We start from the raw sequence: 23,371 nt of genomic DNA, 5'->3' as shown, positions 1-23,371 counted from the left end.
GGTGGGGGCTGAGCCACGAAGGGGACCCTCAACAATGTTTGGTTTTTCTTGCAATAGGAGGGCGGTTGGTCCCTAGGTAGTGGGGCAGTCCTTGGAAATAAGGGGGTATCTGGGCGATGGAGGGGGGGGGGGGGGTAGGTTAGGAGTAGGGGGAGGGACTTGTTAATGGGTGCCTTGCATAGAGGAGGGGGGAGGGCTTGGCAATGGGTCACATGACTATGGGGGGGTTCTGTGGTAGTAAAGGGATCCCTTGGTAATGGGTTCTTTGGAGATGGGGAAGGTCCCTTGGCATTGGAGGATGGCCCTTAGTAATAGGGGTTACTGGGTGGAAGAGGGGTCCCTTGACAATGTTGGCAGGGGGAGTTAGCAATTAGGAACTCCCTTGACAGTTTAGGTGAGGGTTGAGTAATAGGCAATGGATCCTTTTGCCATAGGGGTGACCTTGCTCATTGAAACCCCCTTGGAAATAAGGGGGTCCCTAGGCAATGGGAGGGGGTATTAGCTGTAGGTAGGACACTTGGTAATACATCTCTTGGTAATGGAGGATCCCTTGGCAGGGGGAGTCCTTGGATATAGTAGTGCTATTGGCAATGGTCCCATGGCCGTAAGGGATGGCAAGGGGGTGTCCCTTAGAGTAGGGAGGCCCTTGATGATGGATCCTTTGGCAATGAGAGACAAGGAAGGGGGGCCCTTAGTAGTAAGGAGCCCTTAGCAGTGGTGAGGGTGCTTGGGAATGGATTCCTTGGCAACAGGGGAGCCTTTGGCAATGAGTCTCTTGGCAACTGAGGGGGGGTCCTTGGTCATAGATCCTTTGGTTGTAGGGGTGTCGTTGGCAATGGGTTCATTGATAGTGGGGTGAAGGATTGGTAATGAGGCCCTTGACAACAGGGGGGCCCCCATCCCGCATCCCATCTCTCATGAGACCTTTTGCTGTTCCTGGATGAAGCTGGTTCCCCAGCTCTGCCATTCACCACGGCCTCATGCTTAAGAGAACTGAGGTACTCCAACAATTGGAGCCATTTAACATTTTCAATATCAAGTGAGAAAGGGCAACTTTTTTTTTTTTTTTTTAATGCCCACCTCCTTTGCTCACAGTCTGCCTTGCTTTGCTGTTTTTCTGCCTGCCTGCCCTATTTTGAAGAACAAGGAGCTCCACAGGCCCTCTGAGTGCTGCCCCACAGAGCTGACATGGATGAAAAAGAGGAAACGCTGCAAGCAAAATGAGCTGAGCCCTGGATCCTGCAGCCTGTTACCCTCCTGGCTGCCACAGATATGCCAGAGAGGCATATCTTCTGCAGCACGGAGTAGTGATAAGAGTGTCTTTTACTGGTAATTCTCATACCAGGAAGAAGCTCACCCTTTGGGGTGGCTTCGGTTTCTTTGCGCGTGTCCGACGTCGGTGCGAGTTGCTTTGTTTGTATGACTTCTGCTGACTGCTCTGCTAGAAGAGGAGAGGACTTCCTGCAGATTTCCAGTAAGATTTTCTTAAAAAACAAAAACAAAACACCCTTTGGATGATTTTGTTTGGCTTCCTACCTGTCCTTCTTAGTCACTGCTTTCTGTCTCGGGCATTTGCACTGCAAATTCTCCTAATGACACTTTGCCTTTATGAAGCTGCCTGTATTTGATTGATTCCTCAACGTACACAGAATGTACACAGGTTCTGGTTTTACATTGCCCTGTTTTGTTCTGACTGTCAGGCACCGCAGGATGAAGACTTAGAGCCAGGTCACTGTTGCAGAGGCATCATCCAGATGTTGCATTGCATCAAGGAGTTTTAGCATGGGGATTGGACTGGGTGGTCTTCAGAAGTCCCTTCCAACCTCTGCAGTTGTGATTCTGAGTTGTAAAAGCTCCTCCTGGGAGCTATTCAGAGAAACTCCTGACCAAAACACTGGGGCTGCATTGTAACACTTCTGAAAAGAAATTTCTGCATCTCTGTGCACCAGATGACTGTTTGCTAAGTTTGCCTTTTGCTTTGTTATTTGTTTTTGCATGTTGGCAAAGCAGTGAAGCGATTTAAGAAAATGCACCTTACAGCTGATGACTGTGAAGCTCTCAGGCAGAGCACTGAAGGTTTATCCTCCCTGACACAGCCACTGAATCAAAGGCGAAGCAGAGGAGATGTCAACAGGGGCCTCCAACCCTCTCATAGAACAAGGAGGCAACCAAGAGGTACACAGTTTGCTTCGGAGCCTGGGGGTGTTGGGGGAGTAAAACTACAGTAGAACAAAATGGATTTGGGTCATCTATCCTTGAGCTTGTGCTCTTGGAGGGGAATGAAATGTCAGGCAAGGTGAGTTCAAATGGGACTCAGGCATCAGTAAGACTTAGTAGGATGGCTTTTTTCTTTCCCTTTTCTTAGACAGTGCCTTGTGAATGAGATGTCTTTAAGCTTCACTTTCATGAGCATCTGGGAATTAAATGTGTTAAAATCAGCTTGTGATTTATTTTTTTTTCCAAAATTTCCTCTTAGTTAAACATCAGGATGTGTTGCAGACCAGGAGCAGGACAGAGTGGTCCTAGTGCACTCTCGGTGCTGACAAGTTGAATCAATGGGCTTCACACATCAGAAAAGGGAGAAGCTGGGAGCAGTCTTTTGCCAAGCTTCAGTTTTGTTTATAGTCTCCAGTGCTTTCTGACATTGCAGCCAGGAAGTGTTTGGCAGGAAATGACTGTTTATGGTCTTAAAAAGAGTCCATCTCATTTAGCTTGCAGTTGGGGCAGCCTGATACAGGCTTGGTGATCTTCTCATGGTGCAGTGCTGGAATCAAACCTTGAAGTTACTGCCAAACCCCTTGTTAGCTCAGACAGTAGCAGTGTGCTTTGTGCTGTTCCTCTTGACTTCACTGATACTTTTCCTTTTTCCTTAGCCCAAGGGCAGCAGAAGAACATCATGGATTACTTTAAGATCTCTCAGACACAGCAGGCAGTTGCTGGTAGGACACAGAACATAAGCATCAAGGAAGAATTGCTGGATCCTTTCTTTGCTGAAGATGATGAAAGTAACATCTCCAATGTGATGGAGACAAGTGGTGACTCCTCCTCATTTCTGGAGGATGAGTGCATGGAAAACTCCAGAAAACGGCCTCTGTCTTCCACAGCTCCAAGCAGACTTCAGATAGAGAATGATTTGTGGGGTGAGCCTGAGAAGAAGGCAGTGGTGGTTCATCCTGAGCTCAGTCAAATCAAGCAAGAACTTGATGATGAAATAGAGATCGAGCCAGTCCCTGATGCACACTATGGGCTCCTGGGGACTCGCAACTGGGAAGTACCTCAGGGAAGCATTGAAGATTTGCCTGATGAAGTCTTGAGGATCATCTTTGCTTTCCTACCAGTGACTGATCTGTGTCAAAACCTGAGCCTGGTGTGCCACCGCTGGAGGATTATTGTTAGTGACCCAAGGGTAAGGACTGCTGTGACATCGATTCGAGCCTGGCCTTTCTCTTACTGCCCTGCTCTTTCTCAGTCTTGTGGTTGCTGTATCCCTGTCTTTCTTTGCACCTTTAAATCCCTTGATTATTCCCTAGTCCTTTCTTACTAGATATTTTTGGCATTCGTGACCATAGTGAATACCTCCTCAGATGACAGCTTCAATACCAGGGTCACTTTACTTGAGCATTCTTCCCGTACATGGAAAGAACATCCTGTAACACTCCACCAAATTTCCTTTCACTCCTTTCCTTGCACTTTGTCTTTTTTCCCCCCCGCTGTGATCATGCAGGAAATCCAGGTGCTGGACTGGGCCTTACCCTTTTACAGCCAGTGTGCATCACTGTGTACACGTCTGCCTGCATGTGGTGTCTGCTGTAGGTCAGTTTTAAGAGAAGGACCTTTAATTCTGTTTTTACAGAGCTTCATTCACCTATGGTCAAGGCCCTCGCATTGCAAACAGTTGTAAACCTGGTGCTGATCAACTTTTGCCCCGTCTAAGGAGCAAGATATGGGAGGGCAGGGCTTCATAAGCACACAGATTTAAAGCACTCGGATCCCTCTCTGAGCAGATCTGTACAATAGAGCTGAAAACATACTCATTCCTTTAACACTTGGACATTCGAAGCCACACCAATGTCTCCCTGTTCCCATCACTCTAGAAAAAACAGCCTTTTGTTGGCAGGCTATGAGGAACGAGTCTTTCTCTCTTCCCTTTTTTTTTCCTCTGTCTTGTGCTAGATACCTGTTTCCATCAAGCTCCAGGGACTGTTTGAACTCCATGTCTTCTTTGGAAGTCATGTTGATTAGCTTATTGCCAGTAGAAGCCTATTGTCCTTCCCTTTGAGATGAAAGCTGGTGGTGTATGTTTCACATTCCAGTTCATCCCGTGGAAAAAGCTGTACCATCAGTACTTGGTGAAGGAAGACATGGCTCTGTGCAGGGTTGAACAGATCTTGCAGGATTTTGCCATAACAGATCAACGTAAAGAATGTATTGTGGGGCTCATCAGGTGAGTCTGCTTCAGCATTTTGTAGCTGTATATCCTCAGGCCTGCATTGCTTTGGGTCTTCTCTCATTTTATCCTGGTGAACTGCCAGGAGATAAATGGTGCTGCTTCCTGCAGGGTGACCACGCTGGAATGAGTGAGACTCTAATTATAATCATCCCTTTCAGCATCCTTTTCACTTACATTTTGTGATCTGTCATTTCATCACTGCTTTTCCATCTCCTGATCAGCCAAGGTCTCAACGAGGCTCAGCATATCCTTGCTTTAGCTAAAATGCAAGTATTTCATGGAGACTGTGAGATTTGTGCTCCTTTTCCTGGTCCCTCCCATCTACTGAGAGTTGTGTTTTTTTTCTTGGAGCACTGCAGACTGTCTGCCAGGGCTCAGCAGTAAGCCCAACTTGAGTCCTTGATACAAACAAGTGCTCTGTTCAGATATCTGTAGACTAGAGAACAATTTTGTATGGCAGTTAAACGGTACAAGAAGAGTCAAATTGGATTAAGAGCAGCGTGAATCTGTCCTTTGGAAGGAGAGTTTGAGACAGTGAGAAGGAACTTGCAGACTAACAGCTGGCTGCAGTGAGGTATTTACATACACATCCATGTAATAGAACTGTTAAGTGCTTGGCTTCATGGCTTTAGGCACAAAAACAGGCTGGAAATACAAGTTTCTTAGCTGTAGGTGTCTCTGTTCATTGCAGGGGAGTTGGACTAGGTGACCTTTAAAGGTCCCTTCCAACTCAACCAGTTCTATGATTCTATGATTCATTCAAATCCTGCGTCATTTGATGCCCAGGGGTATCCAAAGTGATAGCAGTTATTCCTCAGGACCTATAGCATATCATCTTGGTTTGTGAGACAGCACAAGATGCTAAATGGCACTCAGCAGCTTTGTTTAGGGAGTTGGGCTTAACCCTGGCATTGAAGGAAAGTGAAAATGAAGCTCCTGGACTGCAGACTTTGGACTCTTCAAAGATCTGCTTGAAAGAGCCCGTAAGATAAGGCCCTAGAAGGAGGAAGGTCCCAGGAAAGCTGGTTAATATTCGAGGACAACCTCCTCCAAGCTCCATAGTGGTCCATTCCAATGGATAGGAAGACATGCACAAATGCCAGGAAGCATACATGGATTAACAGGTAGCTCCTGGCCACATACAAACATAAGAAGAAGAAATGCACAGAACATGGAAGCAGGGCTGAGTAGCGTGGGAGGAACAGAGAGATGTTATCCAAGCTTCCAGAGTGAGATTAGGAAAGCCAAAGCCCAGCTGTAATTCAAGCTGGTCAGAGATGTCAAAGGCAACAAGGATTTCTGTGAGTATGTTGGTGGCAGAATAAAGAGTGGGGAAGACACAAGCTCACTGCTGAATGAGATGGGGAAGCTGGTGATGGGGAGCTTGATGATCCTTGAGGTCCCTTCCAACCCAAGCCATTCTATGATTCTATGATTTTCAGGCATGATGAACAAGAAAGTCATCAGGAGTAGTCTGCATGGATTCACCAAGGGTGCTTCTTCATGTGCTTACTTGATAGGACTTATTTACAAATGCTTCTGTTCCCCTTCCATGCAGGTGTGCCTCTGCCATTCCCACCAGCAGGCACGTAGATCCCAGGGCAGTCCTCCAGTGTTTGAAGTGTCACCACCTCTTCTCAAGGGCTGAAGTCTGTATCACAAACAAACTGCCAGACTTACAAAGCAAGACAGGGGTAGGTTCAATGGTCATTCCTCTCCTTCACCCCACGGTTGTTGGTGCTTTAAGGTTAGATCTGCCCTCCCACATCTAGAAGTTTTCCTTTTGAAGCTTTACTCTGTACTGTTCAGGGGGATGGAATAGAATTTAGCTGTTCATTGTGGCATTAGGGTTGTTTCACTCTGACTGAAAACTCAAAGCTTTTTGCTCAGTCTTCCTTCTTGTTCCCAGCCTGAGAAAATGTGGGCCATCATCACAGCAATGGTGCTTTTCTCTGATGGTGTCCGTGACATCCAAAAACTGATGGCATGCCTGCAGAGACCCTGCTCTTCCCTCTCCTTTGTGGATGTGACTGAGACACTTTACTGCATTGCCACACTGCTGTATGCCATGAGGGAGAAGAACATTGCCATCACTAACAGGTAATGGACAGAGAAATGCCTCTTTCAAGATGAGGCAATATGTGATGTACAGATCAGTGCTCGTGGGCAGTTCTGCTCTGTTGGCTGGGGCTCTGCAGTTCCTTGGTGCATGCAGTTTCTCAGGAACACTGAGGATGAAGTAAGGATTAAGAACACACGTTCATATAGGAAGACTGGCAAGGAGCTGCACTGGAAAACAAATCAGTAGCCAGAAAAGAGGACAGTTTTGTAAGCTGCTATTTGCAAGGCTGAACACAGAAGAGTTCATCCTTTTTTTTTTTTTTTTTTTTTTTTTAATTCAACCGTTGGCTGTATGCTCATGCTACCAACCAGGGAAGTCAAGGTGCTCATTTGGCCTGTCAGTGACAGCTAATTGCTGGCTAAGATAATTAACTTGAGTAAAAGTCTGCTGAAGATGTGGCAGGCTGAGGGTGTCATTCACATGTGGTCAAAGTCACTCTTGTCCCATCTCCTTGGAGCACATGAGCAGAAATATGAATGACCACCTCTCTTCTGCCACTGTCTCTTCAAACCACACAAGGTTTATGATTTAGCTCAGAGGGATTTAAATAGCCTCCTAGGAACTGTCTTGTATTGATATCTTGACCTATTTGAAGCTCCTAGAGCAGCCAGTGAGTCTGAGAATTCAGTTAATTTAAAGCCATGGAGTTGCTCTGCTCCTCCCTTTGCACTAACAAAGCATTGTGAGGCACTGTGAGGGCTAACACACTTGTGTGACATGACTTTAAGGCAGTTTCTGGAACTGATTCACTTCACCCAACCTAACCCCAGATTCTGTCTCAATCTGCCCCACACTCTGTTACTGGTAGCGGTTTGGGAGAACGCAAGGATCCTGTGGACTCTGATCCCAGGTCATGTTTGCATGGCAGGCACAAAATGTGCAAACCCAAAGCAGAAATAAGGCAGAGGCCCAAACAGAGCTGCCCCCGTGGTGCCTTTGTGGTCACTTTTCAAGGTATAATGAGCTGCACTTTGAAATACCAATATTGCCCCTACAACTCACAAAGCATTCAAGATGTTGCTGTCTTCCAGGTGGCTGCAGAAGTTTAATCTGTAACTGATGATTCCTTAATGATAGATTCCCTCTTTTCCTTCCTGCTAGGATCCATTACAGTATTTTCTACTGCCTGTATCTGATGGAAAATGCTTCTGTGACTGCACCACAGATGGTAGAAGAGGGGACGCCGTCTTCACAATGGAGGCAGGATTTCTGGTCCAGGTAATGACACTACTGGTGATCCAGGCAGTGTGCAGTGAGCCCTGGATGCAGAACATACATCTCATATCAAAGCCTGGTTGACAGAACTCCAAGATTCATAAGGATTACCACAGGACCTTATTCTGCTTCTTGCCACCTTCTGCCTGAATTCTTTGGGGAAAGCCTTAAATCTGTGAAGATTAAGTTAACTGAATTTAGAAGTCTTTGTTCTGAGTGTTGGCAGAACACAGTGATGGCTACTGAAATACTGCAGAGCCTAAATCACTGCTAAATATACTTCCAAATCAGTGCTCTCCATGTGGATAAGATGCTTTGGAAAGAGGGAAGAGTGCTGCTTTAATTTTAACAGTCAGTTCCACTAGAAATGCAGGTTGCAGCCATCCAAAGTGAGGGTTGGCATGCTGGTAGTTATACTGTAGTGCAAGTGACATGGAGGTTCATCTATGAATACAGCTGCAGGGCATTGATTCAGCTCCTCTTTTCTGAATCCTGTTTGGTGACTGTTACATATTAACTGTTATACATACAGTTGCTGTGAATTGTCACTAGATGGTAGCTTGCTTCCTAGAAAGGAAGGGCATTTAAGGGTAAAATACTTTTGTGGCCTTTAGAGTGCTAGGCTTGATTCCCCTGCTGTTGGACTGAGTCACTTAGCCTCCTTGTCCTCATCCACAGTAATGCTTTCATCCTTCACAGAGGTCTAGAAAAGGTAAATCCAATAAAATCACTCATGATCTGTTGTATGACAGTGATAGAGACCATAATGAAAACAAAATTGAAGGCAAACAAGCGATGGGTTTAATTGCTTCATGGTTTGCCAGACCTTTTGTTCTGTTCCTTCCTTTTCAAGCTTATTTTTTTTCTAAGCAGAAATTTGCTTCTTTAATAGAAAATAAATCCTGAAAGCAGCCAGGTGCTGAAATGTCAAGGATATCTGGAGAAGCCTTTATACCTTTCCACATCCTGTGGGGGAGCAGAGCTGGTTCATGCTGTGGGCTGATGACAAATTTCAGACCTTTATGAATAAAACAACTGCACTCCAGCAGGAAGTGCTGAATGCCTTTCTGAACATTAATCACAGTTCTCAGCTTCCACGTGAGGCAGAGATTGTTGATGTCCTGCACTGAGGAATCTGAGAGCAATTTAAGATACGTGCTCTCAGAAGCAAGAAAACATCTCAAATTCTAAGATGCTGTTTGCTTTCAATGAGCCTAAGCCAAGAAAGCATGGCTGAGTGCCCTTGAGAGGATCTTTTCCTATACAACCTTTTGCAAGGTTTACTTTTTGTTTTTCCTCTCTCCAGTCTTATTATTCTCTGGAAGGTACTGCCTTTTCTGCACAATTAGCTTCTCCCAGTGCCAACCTCCTGCTTGTGGGATGAGATAAATCATTTGTAGGTTTCCTTCTGCTATGAGATTTATTTATGTGGGAGAATGTTTATTCTTAATTCCTTTTACTTATTTAGGGTTTTTTTTTTCTTTTTTTAGTAGTTTGTCTGAAGTGAAACTGACCCATGAGCAGCAAAGGATTTTGAATCACAAAATTGAGCGTGGTCAAATAGTGAAAATCATGGCATTTGCAGGTAAGAGCAGCAACACAAACCAAGAGATTTCCTGTTCTTGCTCTCTGTACTGCAAAGGAACGTTGTGTAAAACCAAGAAAGCATATTTAAGAGGTGAGGGAAAAGTAAATAAGTCCTTTCACCTGCAGAGGATTTTCCTTTATGGAGGCTCAGAGGCAATGGATGCTGTGCTAAGCAGTCTGGTGGTGGTTTCCTGTGTCTCTACAAAATCACTGTGTCCAGATGACAAGAATGGGGATGTTCACAAACTCTTGACAGGTTACATGTAACCACAAGCAGATAGAGTGGAAAAAGAGCCTGACAAACTTGTTACCCTTCTCCAAATGTGTGGATGAGGATCGTTGCCAAAGCATTTGTTAAATTAATGTAATGATGCTGTGGTAGGAAAGCTTCAGCTTTCTGCATCTGTGTTGCATGTAGAAGGTCTTGAAAGCCTCAGACTTTTCTCTAGGGCATTCAGCAGAGTATCAGTGTCACATTCACATGCAAAACATGGATGAAATATGCTTTGGTACCATTCCTTTCATGTTCTGGACTGCATCACTTATAGGAACTCATGAATCATTCAGAAGAGCAATTCTGATGTTTCATTTGCCAAGCTGCTTCTCAAGGGAACCAGTACCTCCATGTGTGATCTGGCTTCTAGAATATTGGAAAGCCAAAGTGATTATATTTCAGAGCTTTTGGGCTGCAGAGTGTAATTTTTCAAAGCTACTCCGCTCTGTGGCTTCTGATCTCACTCAAGTCAGTGTATAAATCCCCATTAGCTGCAAATAGTCCTACTGTGTGATTAGTACAGGATGGTAAGCATGGAGCCATAACATGGCTTGGATTGGAAGGGACCTCAAGGATTGTGAAGCTCGAACCACCCCGCCACAGGCAGAGCCACCAACCTCCCCATTTCATAGCAGCCCAGGCTGCCCAGGGCCCCATCCAACCTGGCCTTGAACACCTCCAGGGATGGTTGGGGCATCCACATCCACTCTGGGCAGCTGTTCCAGCACCTCACTACTCTCTCTGTAAAGAACTTCCCCCTGTAAAGAACTTCCCCCTGACATCCAACCTCAATCTTCCCTCCATCAACTTAAAACCAATTCCCCTTGTCCTGTTATTATCTACCCTGTGCTGTCTACTCTGTAATGCTAACAGAAGGTGTGCAGGTTCATTCATTCTTGACAATAGATAATTTTTGGGTGACTCTGTTCTTCAGGTACAGGAAAGACCTCAACGTTGGTGAAGTACGCAGAGAAGTTTGCTGACCTCAATTTCCTGTATGTGACGTTTAATAAAGCTGTTGCAGAGAGGGGCAGGCTGGTCTTCCCCAGGAATGTTACGTGCAAGACTTTTCACTCTTTAGCATTTGGAAGCGTTGGCAAACAGTGAGTGGGACTTTTTGATTCCCTATGGGAGAAGGGAAGAGGTGGCAGGAAAGGAAGATCTGAACTCAAAAAGGCTAAAATTATAGAGACAGTTGATTTCTTTCATCTGCTTCAAGTCAGTCTGATTCATAGAATCATGGAATGACCTGTGTTGAAAAGGACCACAATGATCATCTAGTTTCAACCCCCTGCTTTATGCAGGGTCGCCAGCCACCAGACCAGGCTGCCCAGAGCCACATCCAGCCTGGCCTTGAATGCCTCCAGGGATGGGGCATCCACAACCTACTTGGGCAGCCTGATCCAGTGTGTCACCACCCCTCTGAGTGAAAATAAACTGTGATTTTACTGTGCCCACAGTCTTTCAGGTTGGGTGGGTCAGTGGCATTAGCACCCATGTGTGCATGTCAGTCCTTTAGCTGTTTCAAGGTTGTTCACCCTGTTTATGTTTGTAGCCAAGGAGCACTTCACAGGGAGATAGAAAGCCACTGAGAATGGATTTTCCCTCTTTCTGGCTTAATTTGCTCACTTTGCACTTCAGTGGCTCTAAACTTTGCTTTCCTTTAGCAGAGGAGGGTTTTTCATAGCCTGAGTTGTACTAATAGTTCAGTTTCTACCATTACCAGCAATTGATGTTGGCACATCTACACTGCAGACAGAAGGGAAAATGAGCCATGACACAGAAGAGGAGGGGAATCCTCTTTGTTGTTCTGTAATTGCAGGGGTAAATGATGGGAATACCTCTCTGCCTTATGATTCTATCTATAAAAATATGTAAAATGAATGAGTCTGTGGCTCTATCAGGAGTATAGTGAGGACAAGTAGGCACAGGTTTTTAAGGTGTTCTGTTACCAGGTCAAAATAGGGTACATTAAACAGCTTCTGTGAGCGTTAGTGTGCATCATGGGCTAGCTTCTCCAGTAAGATTTTGGTGTGTGTTTCAACATCTCATAATTCTTATGGCACAGATATAAAGAGAAAGGCAAACTGAACTTCTCGAAGCTCTCGGCGTACTCTGTGAGTTTTCTCATCCAGAACCGTGAGGGACAATCTATCTTCATCAGAGGGAAAACAGTCTCACAGACCCTTGAAAACTTTTTTGCCTCTTCAGATGAAGAGATATGTGAAGAGCACACACCTATTTGGTTCAAAAACACCCATGGAGAGAGAAAACTTGTCAGCCCAGAAGAAAAGAGAGTGAGTACCTGCGTCGAAAGAAGAGTTGGGCAGCAAGGTTTAGAATCATAGAATGACCTGTGTTGAAAAGGACCACAGTGATCCTCCAGTTTCAACCCCCTGCTCTGTGCAGGGTCGCCAACCAGCAGCCCAGGCTGCCCAGAGCCACATCCAGCCTGGCCTTGAATGCCTGCAGGGATGGGGCATCCACAGCCTCCTTGGGCAGCCTGATCCAGTGCATCACCACTCCCTGTGTGAAAAACTTCCTCCTACTATCTAACCTAAATCTCTCCTGTCTCAGTTTAAAACCATCCCCCCTTGCATATTTCTGCAAGAGCTGTAGACTGTGGGCCGTAGTCATCCCATATTTCATTGTTCACAAGCTTTCATGCTTCAGAACTGACTGTCAAAAAATGTTTTTCCTCTGGTGCCAAGTCCAAAGGAACTGGAGTCTGATCGCTTGCACAGCTGGTATCTAGAGAGTAGATTGACATCTCTTGCTGCTCACTGCAAATGTCTCTTCCTTACAAGGCAGAATGAAAAAAGATTGGCATGCATTTGTATCAGTGCCTGAGCAGTGGTGTGATATTATGTGTGAACACAAGAAAAGTTTCATTTGTCATTTTGATAAGTAAAACCAAACCCAAACATTCTAATCTGGACTACAAACGTATGTCAACAACTCTCAAAGGTCTGACATTGCAGACAATGGGCTGGAGTTGTGAAGATAAAGCTTTCTGCTCTGCACTGATCATTTGTGATCAGGTCCAACCCAGATGGCAGAATTCCAATCTGCAGTTCAGTTCAGAAGTTTTCTGGAAAGAGGAAAGGAATTTAGAAGGAAATACTGCAAGCTCGTGATTGGCTTTTACCAGCCACTCTACCATTTCCAGTTTTACTGTGCCTGGACTTTTTTTCTGCTCAAAACAACCTCTCCACACCCTTCTGTTTTCTTTTTTTTAGATCAATGTGGAAGAAGCAAAAGAGATATGGTACAACATGAAGAAGCTGGATGGAGATGTAGAGAGGAAATACAAGATCACTTGTGATGGTAAGAGCATATAGATGTCAAATAGCCTTCAGGTAGTGAGCAGTCATGCAATTACCAAGCAAATGGTAGGGCTAGAAGCTGCTATTCTTAAGATATCAAGACAAGCAAATGACCCTCTCTCTTTTCCTCAGGGTATTTGAAACTCTGGCAGCTCAGTAAGCCTCAGCTTTCGGGATATGATGCCATTTTTGTTGATGAAGCACAGGACTGCACACCAGGTAAGTGGGAAAACATCTGCAGCCTTCCTAGGTTAACCTTCCTGTTGGCTTTCTTTGCCAGGGTATATGAGGAGTAGCTCCCTGCTGCAAAGCATGATGAGTAGGTTCTCTAAGGGGATCAAAGTGGACTGAATTGTGTGCTGAAGAACACAGGAAGAGGGGCAGAAGATGGCTTTGTCTTTTCAGCAGCTGTTAAATCAGCTCGAAGGCTTCATCAGACCATCTCCCACTTGTATTCTTTGGAGACCTGAACTTGGAGGTTTTAGCTTTGCCTGGGAGTGAATAATGAATGCGTGGAGAGCTTAAGGATGAGAATTAAGCAACAGACTAATATGGGTGCTACTGTTGTGGGTGTATACTACAGGCTACACGATGAGGAGGTGGAAGTTGGTGAGGCCTTCTGCAGACAGCTGGAAGTAGCTTTTGATCCCAGGCATTGGTTCTTCGGGGGGGCTCCAATCATCCTGGTATTTGTTGGATGAGCAAAACTGCCAGGCACGCACAGTCCAGGAGGTTCCAGCAATGCATGGAAGACAGCATCCTAATGCAAATGGTGGAGGAGCCAACAAGAAGATGTGCTGCTGGAACTTGTTCTTACCAACTGGGAAGAGCTGATTGGAGATGAGAAGGCTGGGGGCAGCCTTAAATGCAGCAACTATGAGATAGTGGAGTTCAGGTTCTTAGATGGAAGAAACAAGTAAGTAGGATTACAACCCTTGACTTCAGAAGAGCCAACTTTGACCTCTTCAAGGATCTGCTTGGAGGTATCCCATGGGCTACAGAACTGGAAGTTAAGGGGACACAAAAGTGTTGGCTGACATTCAGGCACCACTTTTTCCAAGCTCAAGACCAGTTCATCCCTAAGTGTAAGAAATAGGGGGAAAGGTGTCAGGAGAAATGCCTGGATGTGCAAGGAGATCATGGAAGAACTCAGCTGAAGAAGAAAGTCTACAGGATATAGAAAATCGGTCTGGCCACTTGTGAGCAATATAGGAACACTGTCAGAGCATGCAGGAATGTAGCAAGGAAGGCTGAGACGCACTTGGAATTAAATCTTTGTGATGGAACAGCTTATTCTGGATGTCATCTCCAAGCAAGTGGAAGAGAAGGTTATCAGGAGTAGACAACATGGATTCACTAAGGAGAAATCAATGCTCAACTAACCTGGCAGTGTAGAGAACCTGCTGTTGCAGGACTGGACTATTTTCAGAGGTCCCTTCCAATCCCTATGATTCTATGAACTGAAGTGCTTCATTGTAGTGTGTGCCCTAAGTCAACATCCAGGTCAATGAGGCTGGGTGGTGGATTTGTGCTAGGCTCACACATGTGGGATTCAGACAATGTGCAGTCCCAAAAAACTATCAGACTAAAATAGTGGGAGGCTGCTTATAGAGTTCTCAGTGAGCTGCACTCTTCTCATTGCTCTTCCACAACTTGCTTTCTTCTGCAGCTGTGTTAACCCTTTCTTAAGTACCATAAGTTGTCAGGAAAGAGATCTACAGGCACAAAATAACACGGATTTCACTCTGACTTTGTTAGCAGGCCCTCTTCTAATGCTCTTGTTTTTTCTGCAGCCATTGTGGATATTGTGCTGTCACAGACATGTGGTGTCATCCTCGTAGGAGACCCCCATCAGCAGATTTATTCCTTCCGAGGTGCTGTCAATACCCTCTATACTGTGCCTCATACCCATATCTACTACTTGACCCAGGTAAGAGCCTATGTTCATGGAATCACTAACAACCCGTCACTACTGTGCTCACTGAGCCATGACGAGGGTCTGCTTTGGGTGGATCACAAATAGGGTGGAAAATGTCCTTCAGAAGGTGTCTAGCAGGCCTCTGAAGTTCATGGTCATGGAGTATTTGCCTTGCCTGGATTAGTGGTGTGATCTTCAAACCCCACACCCATCGTGCCTCTTACTGGAGTGATCTTGTGGCTTGAAAAATTGGCAGTGGAGTGTAGACCTTAATAAATGGGCCATTTTGAGGACATCTTCTCTTTTTGTTTGAGTTCTTAGCTCCTATTGAGTGTGCAGGGGTAGATACCCTCCTTGCTTGTACTATTTGTCCATGATATCTCCTGCCCTGTTCATCTACCAAGGGCTTGAGTTTTATAAGCAGCATCAGCCAATCTGAGTTTACCCCCAAAGAGCTCTCCCTCTTTCTTTCTGTACACATGATGTTTGCATTTCCAGGCTGGGTTATCTAATCTGTTGCTGTTCTAACAAAAAGCTCTCCCTGTTTCATTTTTTGGCCCCTTTAGCCATGTGGCTACATAGTTTTCACAGCTAATGTAAAGGAGGCACTTTTAGGACTCTTTGCAGAATAAATCAGCTTAAACCAACAAGACAGGTTCTACTGCAGCCAGTTCCTAAGCCAGAACTGCCATAAAAAAGCCTGTCCATGCAAGCTGCCTTTTCTTTCTTGCACCTTGCCAAGGGGCAGCAAGCAGGGACAGTTAAACAGGAGCAGAGGCTCTTGTCCCTGCCCACAGGACAGATATGCCATATCCCTACTGGGAAAGAGTCTTATTGAAGTAGAGAGGCTGAAAACCATCTTTTGCCCCTATATGATAGTCTTATCTCACAGCACAGTTCCTATTACCTTAGCTGGAAGAGTGATTTCTTGAATAATTTGAGGGGATTTGGGTGCTTTTTCTAAGAGAAATGTTGTCCAGAAGTTTGGTGAGAGCTGTATGCTCCATGTATAGTAATGCTGTTGTAGGTTATTACAACATCTTTTCATGCTATTTCCTTCACTTTTCCATGTAGAGTTTCAGATTTGGCCCTGAAATAGCTTATGTTGGAGCAACCATTCTGGATGTCTGCAAGGGCATCAGGAATAGGACATTAGTGGGTGGAAACCAAAAGGGTAAGTTGTGTTCCTTGCACCACACAGTCCTGTTCAGTGCAGACTGAACTACTTCAGTAGCAGACCTGCATCCCTGGAGGCATTCAAGGCCAGGCTGGATGTGGCTCTGGGCAGCCCGGTCTGGTGGTTGGCAATCCTGCACACTGCAGGGGGGTTGAAAATGGATGATCATTGGGGTCCTTTTCAACCCAGGCCATTCTATGATTCTGTGATAATAAACAAAGCATCTCTGGATTAATCCTGATTTATGAGGATCTTTGTTTTTCAGATACCCACTAACTGGCAGTGTCTTTGTGCAGGTGATATCAGAGGCAACATGGAAGGGAAGATAACAATGCTGTCACGAAGCAATTTCACTGTGTTTGAGGACGCTGCAAAGCTTGCTGGAAGAGAGAGGCAGATTAAAATACACATCATTGGGGTAAGGGAAAATTGCCAACACATCTTGCACATCCCCAAGCCTGTCAGCACTTGTAGCAACAGCAACACCTTGAAATAGCTGTGGTTGATCTTCTGAGTGTAAGCAGCTCCTGTGTGTGCATGTCTGCAGAAATTCACGTGTGTACTGCAGGGACATTTGAGTGCTGCACATTTCAGAAGCCTCAGAAGAGTCGTTCATCTTCACGCTCCGAAACACAGGGAGCTGTGATTAAATTTGAGATGTTCTTCTGCACCTAGAGATGCAAAATAAACTCTGGGCAGCACCTTTACTTGTATATATTAAGCCAAATAGTTGTGGTTTTTTGTTTGTTTTTTTTTCATTGTAGGGGCTTGTGCGTTTTGGCCTGAGCAAAATTTATGATATTTGGAAGCTCAGTCAACCTGCAGATGAACGGGCGAAAGGTGAGTGCATAGAATCACAGACAGTGTATCCTCACCCTTCTGTCTGTGAGCTTCCCTACAGCAGCACTGGTGTTTCTCTATTTGCTGGGGTGATGGAAGGCTTCTAGGTGTTTTATTTTATATTTCCTCATGCAGTGGTCTGTGGCAAACTGACTTCCTACGGAAACTGTGGGGTCTGTTAGGGAGCCCTCCACAGCAATGCCTTCTGCAATGCCTTGTCTTGACTCCAAGAGGCCAATTAACTGATATAAGCAAGTACTTTAGGATGTTTTCCCTTTGATTTGATTCTGTTTTTCAGTCCTGTTTTGGGATTCACAGAATGGTGGAATATCTTAAGTTGGAAAGGACCCATAAGGATCATTGAGCCCATTCGTTTTTGTTGTTGTTGGGTTTTGCTGCTGTTGTTTTAAATTCTCATTTGTTGTATCCTCTATCACAATTCTTTTTCTCTGTTGGCATCATGTAGGAAATGAGTCATTTCTTTAAAATCTGCAGAATTTCACATGCATTTTGGCAGAAATTCATGTGCAGAATTGGCAGAAATTTGTATGCATTGTTATATAGCATAGAGAAGCAAAGGATTACTGCTGCAAATGATTGTAGGCATGTTATTACTGATCATTGGAACATGAGTTACTGGGAAAACTCCTTGCTGTGTGGGTACAAGGAGGGAATAATGCAGGTTGGAAGGGCCCTGGGGCTGTCCCTGAGTTCCTACTCCAGGCTCTGAAGTTCCATTGGAATGTTTTCAGATTGCTCAGAACCTTTTCCCCTTGATTTACAAATTACCCCAGGGAATGAAAGGTTTGCAGCCTTTTTAGGAAACTCCTGAGCAACAGAAATGAGTGAGCTCATGAATGTTTTCCTGTTGCTCCTTCCTCAAATCCATCAGCTTCTATAATCTTTACTGGCCCTTTCAACCCAACCTCTTCTATGATCCTATGGTCTTCTAACCCAACCTCTTCTATGGTTCTGTGGTCCTTAAGGTCTCTTCCAACCTAAGCCACTCTAGAATTTTGTGATCTTTAAGATCCCTTCTAACCCATTCTATGGTCTTTATGGTCCCTTCCAACCCAACCTCTTCTACGATTCTGTGATCATTGAGGTCCCTTCCAACTGAAGCCATTGTATGATCACAGCAGTGACACAGCAAGGAGTGTATCCCAAGCCCTTGCATCCCACAGCAGCAGTCCATGCACTGCTGCACACTCACCTTCTCTAATATTTACTCTGGGATTTGATGAGAAACAAAAAAAAAAACCACAAAAACCACCCCAATATGTGCCTGTTAAATAGACACGTATCTGTTACTTTTCCTTCAGCAAACCTTGTGATAAACGACTCCTTTATCAAGAGATGGGAAGAAAACGAGGGCTTCATTGGTTTGAAGAATTATGCAACGCGTGTTGATGACAAAGAGCTGGAAATGAAGATTAGGATAGTGGAGAAGTTCAAAGAGCAGGTCCCTGAGTTGGTGCGGAAGATCGAGAGCAGCCACGTGTTGCAAGAAGCTATGGCAGGTGAAGCCAAGCTGTGTCACAAAGAAACAAGTTCAGGGCTTTTCTCAGCACAGCTTCAGTGCTGAATCCACCTCGTTCTGCAAAAAGGTTGGAGGAAGCTGGTCTTTTTGGGAGAAAGAAAGTAAGACAGTAAGGTGTATCTGAGTTTCCAGGTATTCAGGACGATGAGCCTGCCATCAAAGGGCTGCTTAATGTGGCTTTGCTAGTGGCAAATAAAGCTCTGGGTGCAATACAGATGGAAGGCTCTAGGACTTTGTTCTGCTTTTTTGTGCTTGCTGTTGCATTTGCCCTTCAGCTTTCTGGATTTTTGAGATGGGCAACAAAGCAATGATAATTCACCAAATGAAGTGTGTTCCTGGTTGAGAGTTGGGGCTGGGGCTTAGGCTGCTGATAGCCAGACATCACCCATCATTCCTATTAGCAGTGCTGTGCTCCCAGTTTGTGGTTGGGGAGAGGTGAAATGCACGTGGAATCATTGTGAAATTAAAAATATAAATCACTGCAGCAACATGGATAATTTTTCCTTTTTCCTTTTTCCTTTTTAAATTTTTTTATTATGTGCTCTGGTTACAGATTACCTAATAGGCACCGTCCACCAAGCCAAAGGCCTGGAGTTTGACACAGTGCTGGTTGCAGATGACTTTGTGGATGTGCCATGTCCCAGAGACAATAACCAGGGAAGACCTCAATTCATTATTGGTAAGGGAATACCTGTGTGTGGCACCCATCCTGACCTGAAAATGGAGAAACAAAGCATGATGCAAGTGCTTATCTTGCAAGGTTGTGCTGTTCTAGAAATCATTTGATCTTTTTGATCTAGAAATCATTTGATCATTTGATCTTGATCTCTGGCAACACAGAGAGGCCACGCTTGGGAAAGGCACTGCTGTGAGCCATGTAGCACCTTCCTGGTCTTGCTGTGCTGTTCTAACAAGTCACAGAATCACCTTGTTCTCTGACAGTAGGAGAATACCAAGCTTAAGTCCGACACCAACTTATCCCCCCCATGCCCACTAACCAATGTTCCTCAGTGCTAAAACTCCACATTTCTTGAACATCTCCAGGGACAGTGACTCCACCACCTCCTTGGGCAGCCTATTCCAATGCATTACCACTGTGCTGCAGGACTTCTAATCTCCAAGATATCCATTGTCACCCCATGAAGCCAATGAGTATCATCCCGTAGGCGTTTGAAATTAAACATCAGTCTGTGTCAGTGGAAAATCATGCAGGAAAGCCTTCACCTGACCCTGCACACAACTTTCTTCCAGGATAATGAATGACAACATAGCCAATTAGAAGCTGTTTGTCAAAACTGTCCCCAAGGAGCTGGCCCATCAAGGACAATGTATTCATCAGTAGCTTCATGCAGGTCATGCTAAGCCCAAGGGTCAACCAGATGTGGTTGGGAGCCCATCTTCTCCCACGGTTGCACCCTTTATGCAGAAGCAAATGGATTAGGATATGCTGGGACCTTTGGTGACAAGAGGAGTGAAAGCCACTTGTGTAAGCCAGTCCCTGAATCAAGACTGCCATTCATTCACCATTTCTGCCTCTGACTCATTGTCTGGCCTTGAGAATGTCATTGAATCTTTCTCTGCCTCAGGATCTGCATAAAAAATAATGATGTTGTACTGGAAAAGACCTATCAAACGTCATTCTAACGTGCCTCTTTCAAATCCTTCATTAGAAAAAAAAATTCTATAGGGGGCAGAGTTTCTGAATCAGTTGTTAAGCCTTTGCCAGTGTCTCAGTGCGTTGGACTAAATCTCAACCCAACGATGTTGGAATCTCAACGATGCCACATTTTGATCAGAATTTGAGAACAGAAGTTATTTAGAAAAGTATTCTTATTTATTCCAGTGGCATCTTCAAGCTCTGGTGATGAGTTATCTAATTAGTTATTTTGCTATTTGCAAAGAGCCAGATAATACATCACACTTTCCAGCTAAAAAACTTTCGTTTCGCATCTTCTCTCCTTCTTAATCAACTTCTGAGTCATTCCTTAGTTTTTTATCCAGAAATCCAAAACATATTTACAGTTTTTCAAGCTTTCCAGTCAGCAGGAAAAGGGCAGGAGGGCTTGTTGGCAGCTCTGTTTGCAAGAGCGAGCTTCCTAAAAAAGCTCCTGGTGTCATTTCAGGTATACCAGCTGAAGTTACAGCATGACAGAGCTGTGCACTTATGATCTTTCCTTCTATCTAGGCATGTATCCTGAGGATGAATGGAACCTGCTTTATGTTGCAGTGACACGAGCAAAGAAATGCTTGTTAATGTCACAGTCCCTGGAGCACCTTTTGGCATTGGCAGGGGTAAGTGAAATTCTTCCAAAGTGTGCAAAACCTGGAGCAGGGCAACGTGGGGTTCTGATAGCTGCACTTTGTGGCACGTTGCTCCAAAGCAAACCCATCAATTTGGCTGAGCAGCACTGCCTGATGTGTAACAGAGCAGGCATCTCATCCATCCTCCCTGCAGAGAACAGGGACTCCTCAATCAGGTTGCTCGGAGCCTTCTCCAACTTGACCTCGAGTGTCTGCAAGGACATTTGGAGGGTCTTTTGTGATGGAGGAACTTAAAATAGGATTATAGTGAGATCACCCTGAGATTCATGCTGAGGGTGGACTGCGACCTCCTCAATAGCTGAGAACACTGTGCACAATTCCCACTGCTCTGCACTGTGCTTTCAGTAGCAAGACAAACAGTTCCAGTGGTGCAGTGTTTTTCCCCAATCCTTTTTGGACGTTGCCTTCATAGCCTCCCTCCTTATCTCAGAGCAAGGTTCCCTTTTCTGTTGCAGTGCCTTACTTTGCTTCCTTCCTTACCAGCTGCCATTGAGTTCTGCTTGGTCACTAGGCACTTTTTGGCAGTATTTTTATAAGCACGCCCTGTTGCAAGTGATTTCCCAGGGCACTCAAAAAAAAACCCAACAAAATTAACTCCAAAAAATCAACTGTTGCCATATCTCAGCTCCCTGTGAGTGTTATTTTATTGTTGTTCTGCTTTTCTTGTCTTCTAGGAGCACTTCCTTCGAGTGGAGCTGATGGGTGAGGCTGTGAAGACCGGGGTTGCTTGTTCTGCACAACAGTGTACACAGACCTTGCAATCTGGCACCAGGCTGGTTGTGAAGAAGCTGCCTCTGATTCATGTATGTCCCCTCCAAACACTGCTTCTTTTTCTTGAGCAAGCAAGCCATGAAGACCTATAAGATCATAGTTTTCAATCACGAGACTTCACAGGGTGATCTTGCCATGGGATGGCTGGCATCATGCTGAGCTATCTCGTGGGGAAGGGACAACTTCAGTGCTAAGTTTCTGTGGAAGTGAGCAAGGAGTGTCCTGTGGCTCAGCCCTTAATTTCTGACCTCTTGAATACATGATTTTGGGATAGTGGTGCAGTTCCTACAGAGTCACTCTGGTCTTGACCTCTCTCATGAGACTGTGGTCTCAAGTGGAGGCGTTTTGGGGCTTTTTCTTGTTTCATACCCCAGTTTGTCTTGGGGCATCTGCCTCACTCTGCATAGGCCATCAAACATCCACCTAGAGATGAACAGAGCGTGCTTTGTCCCTGCCAGGAGCTGTGTGTGAACTAGCAAGAGGCTGACAATCTGATTTTTGGGTCCAGTTTTGGCTTGAGTTCCACCTTATGGCTTTGGGGTTGATCTTCACTCAGAAAGTGCAGTCACGTAGCACATGGTAAATCCAGTGGGTCTCCATGTCTGGGATAGGAGATAAGAGATGGCTCTGATCCACCAGCAGGGAATATAGGCAGCGATAAGAGCAGGATTCACTCCCTATCATTGCAAAGAGCCATGCACATGTATGAGAGGAAATATCGACTGCCTGGCCATGCATCCTCTTCCTCTCTAGAGAAAGCCTGTGTGGAGATATTTGCTTGCAGCTATTAAGCAAACTGTCCCACAGTGGATTCCTTTGCATGGGAGGTGGTAGGAGATACTTTGGGCACAACATTGCACTCTTATCTGATCCAGTAGGTTGAGCCCAGGGCTGGGAGCAGGAGGCTGCATTCCTCCAGCCTCACTTTTTTCTCAAATCTTTTTCCCCCACAGAGCAACGGCAGCAGGAATATGGGTGGCTACCTTTGCTATTCCTGTGTGCAGAAGCGTTTTGGCACTATGACACCCCTGGCCTTCCTCCCAGCACTTTATGAAGAGCCCATCGTGCTCTAACGAAGCCTTGCAAGTCTCAGAGCCATTGCCTCATCCCAGAGCTGTACTGAGTGCAGGATGACAACTGCTGTCACATCCATGACTCCAAAATCAGGTTGGATTCTTGGGACCAGCTCCAAGAGGAACCATCCAGGTTGTCTATACGGAGTGGTGAGACCTTTTCTCAAGCCCTGCAGGAGCTGGTCAGCGTGACCTGCATCACTGCACAGAAGAATATGCACAGCACAGTCTATTGGACAGGACAGCTTTTTTATTTTATTTTATTTTTTTTGAGCACTACTCATCCATCCTCTCCATCTCCAGGAAAATTCTTTCAGTGACAAAGCTGCTGGGGTTTCCCTGCCTTTTCTACCACTTTGTGTCTCAGGGAAATCCTCATCCAACAAAAGAGGAGCTTGATGCTGGGAAGTACCCAGAAAAACGTGTTGTTCCTAGAAAATGAACTTTTTCCCAGAGCCTGTTTCAACTGGGACATTTTCACTGTCAGTTCTGGATCACTGGGGAAGAAGGAAGTCATAATCTCTCCCAGCTGAATTTAAGTCATTTGCTTTACTTGCAGCCAAGAAGTTTCTTCGGGCTTAATTTCTCTTTGTAGCAAAGCACTGAGGGAAGAGAGGCAGCATTTGAAGAACTGCTTCAATTTAATTCCAGTCTAACACAGCTGATCAGAAAGAAGCCAGAGAACATTTTTAATACAGAGATAAAGTTTGTGGCAAAAAAACCCCAACTGCTTTAATGATTTGTTTTTTCCTCACC

General features: G+C 45.1%; 1 protein-coding gene across 4 annotated transcripts in view; it reads left to right on the top strand.

Annotated features, from left to right (window-relative positions):
- Positions 1 to 23,342, top strand: part of FBH1 (F-box DNA helicase 1) — a 23,598-nt gene extending 256 nt beyond the window's left edge. The window contains exons 2-22 of one of the 4 annotated variants that reach the window (XM_042816380.1): positions 1,142 to 1,474; positions 2,011 to 2,175; positions 2,874 to 3,406; positions 4,314 to 4,444; positions 6,009 to 6,144; positions 6,360 to 6,550; positions 7,674 to 7,790; positions 9,278 to 9,372; positions 10,583 to 10,751; positions 11,717 to 11,945; positions 12,888 to 12,975; positions 13,107 to 13,193; positions 14,768 to 14,904; positions 15,967 to 16,066; positions 16,366 to 16,487; positions 16,834 to 16,909; positions 18,232 to 18,429; positions 19,003 to 19,128; positions 20,635 to 20,741; positions 21,446 to 21,574; positions 22,496 to 23,342. In XM_042816380.1, coding sequence (XP_042672314.1) covers positions 1,420 to 1,474; positions 2,011 to 2,175; positions 2,874 to 3,406; positions 4,314 to 4,444; positions 6,009 to 6,144; positions 6,360 to 6,550; positions 7,674 to 7,790; positions 9,278 to 9,372; positions 10,583 to 10,751; positions 11,717 to 11,945; positions 12,888 to 12,975; positions 13,107 to 13,193; positions 14,768 to 14,904; positions 15,967 to 16,066; positions 16,366 to 16,487; positions 16,834 to 16,909; positions 18,232 to 18,429; positions 19,003 to 19,128; positions 20,635 to 20,741; positions 21,446 to 21,574; positions 22,496 to 22,615 — 3,111 coding nt within the window. In that variant the 5' untranslated portion in view covers positions 1,142 to 1,419 and the 3' untranslated portion in view covers positions 22,616 to 23,342. Of the gene's footprint in view, positions 1 to 1,095; positions 1,475 to 2,007; positions 2,176 to 2,873; positions 3,407 to 4,313; positions 4,445 to 6,008; positions 6,145 to 6,359; positions 6,551 to 7,673; positions 7,791 to 9,277; positions 9,373 to 10,582; positions 10,752 to 11,716; positions 11,946 to 12,887; positions 12,976 to 13,106; positions 13,194 to 14,767; positions 14,905 to 15,966; positions 16,067 to 16,365; positions 16,488 to 16,833; positions 16,910 to 18,231; positions 18,430 to 19,002; positions 19,129 to 20,634; positions 20,742 to 21,445; positions 21,575 to 22,495 lie in introns of all 4 variants that reach the window. The other 3 variants (XM_042816381.1, XM_042816378.1, XM_042816379.1) reach the window with 3 other exon arrangements.
- The last annotated feature ends 29 nt before the right edge of the window (positions 23,343 to 23,371 follow it).

The sequence above is a fragment of the Centrocercus urophasianus genome, unplaced genomic scaffold (assembly GCF_019232065.1).
Source record: "Centrocercus urophasianus isolate 14NV4802_14NV808 unplaced genomic scaffold, USGS_Curo_1.0 seq_15, whole genome shotgun sequence".
NCBI classification, from domain to species: domain Eukaryota; kingdom Metazoa; phylum Chordata; class Aves; order Galliformes; family Phasianidae; genus Centrocercus; species Centrocercus urophasianus.
Note: the sequence above shows the minus strand (reverse complement) of the source record. Positions and strands in the feature narration are given on the sequence as shown.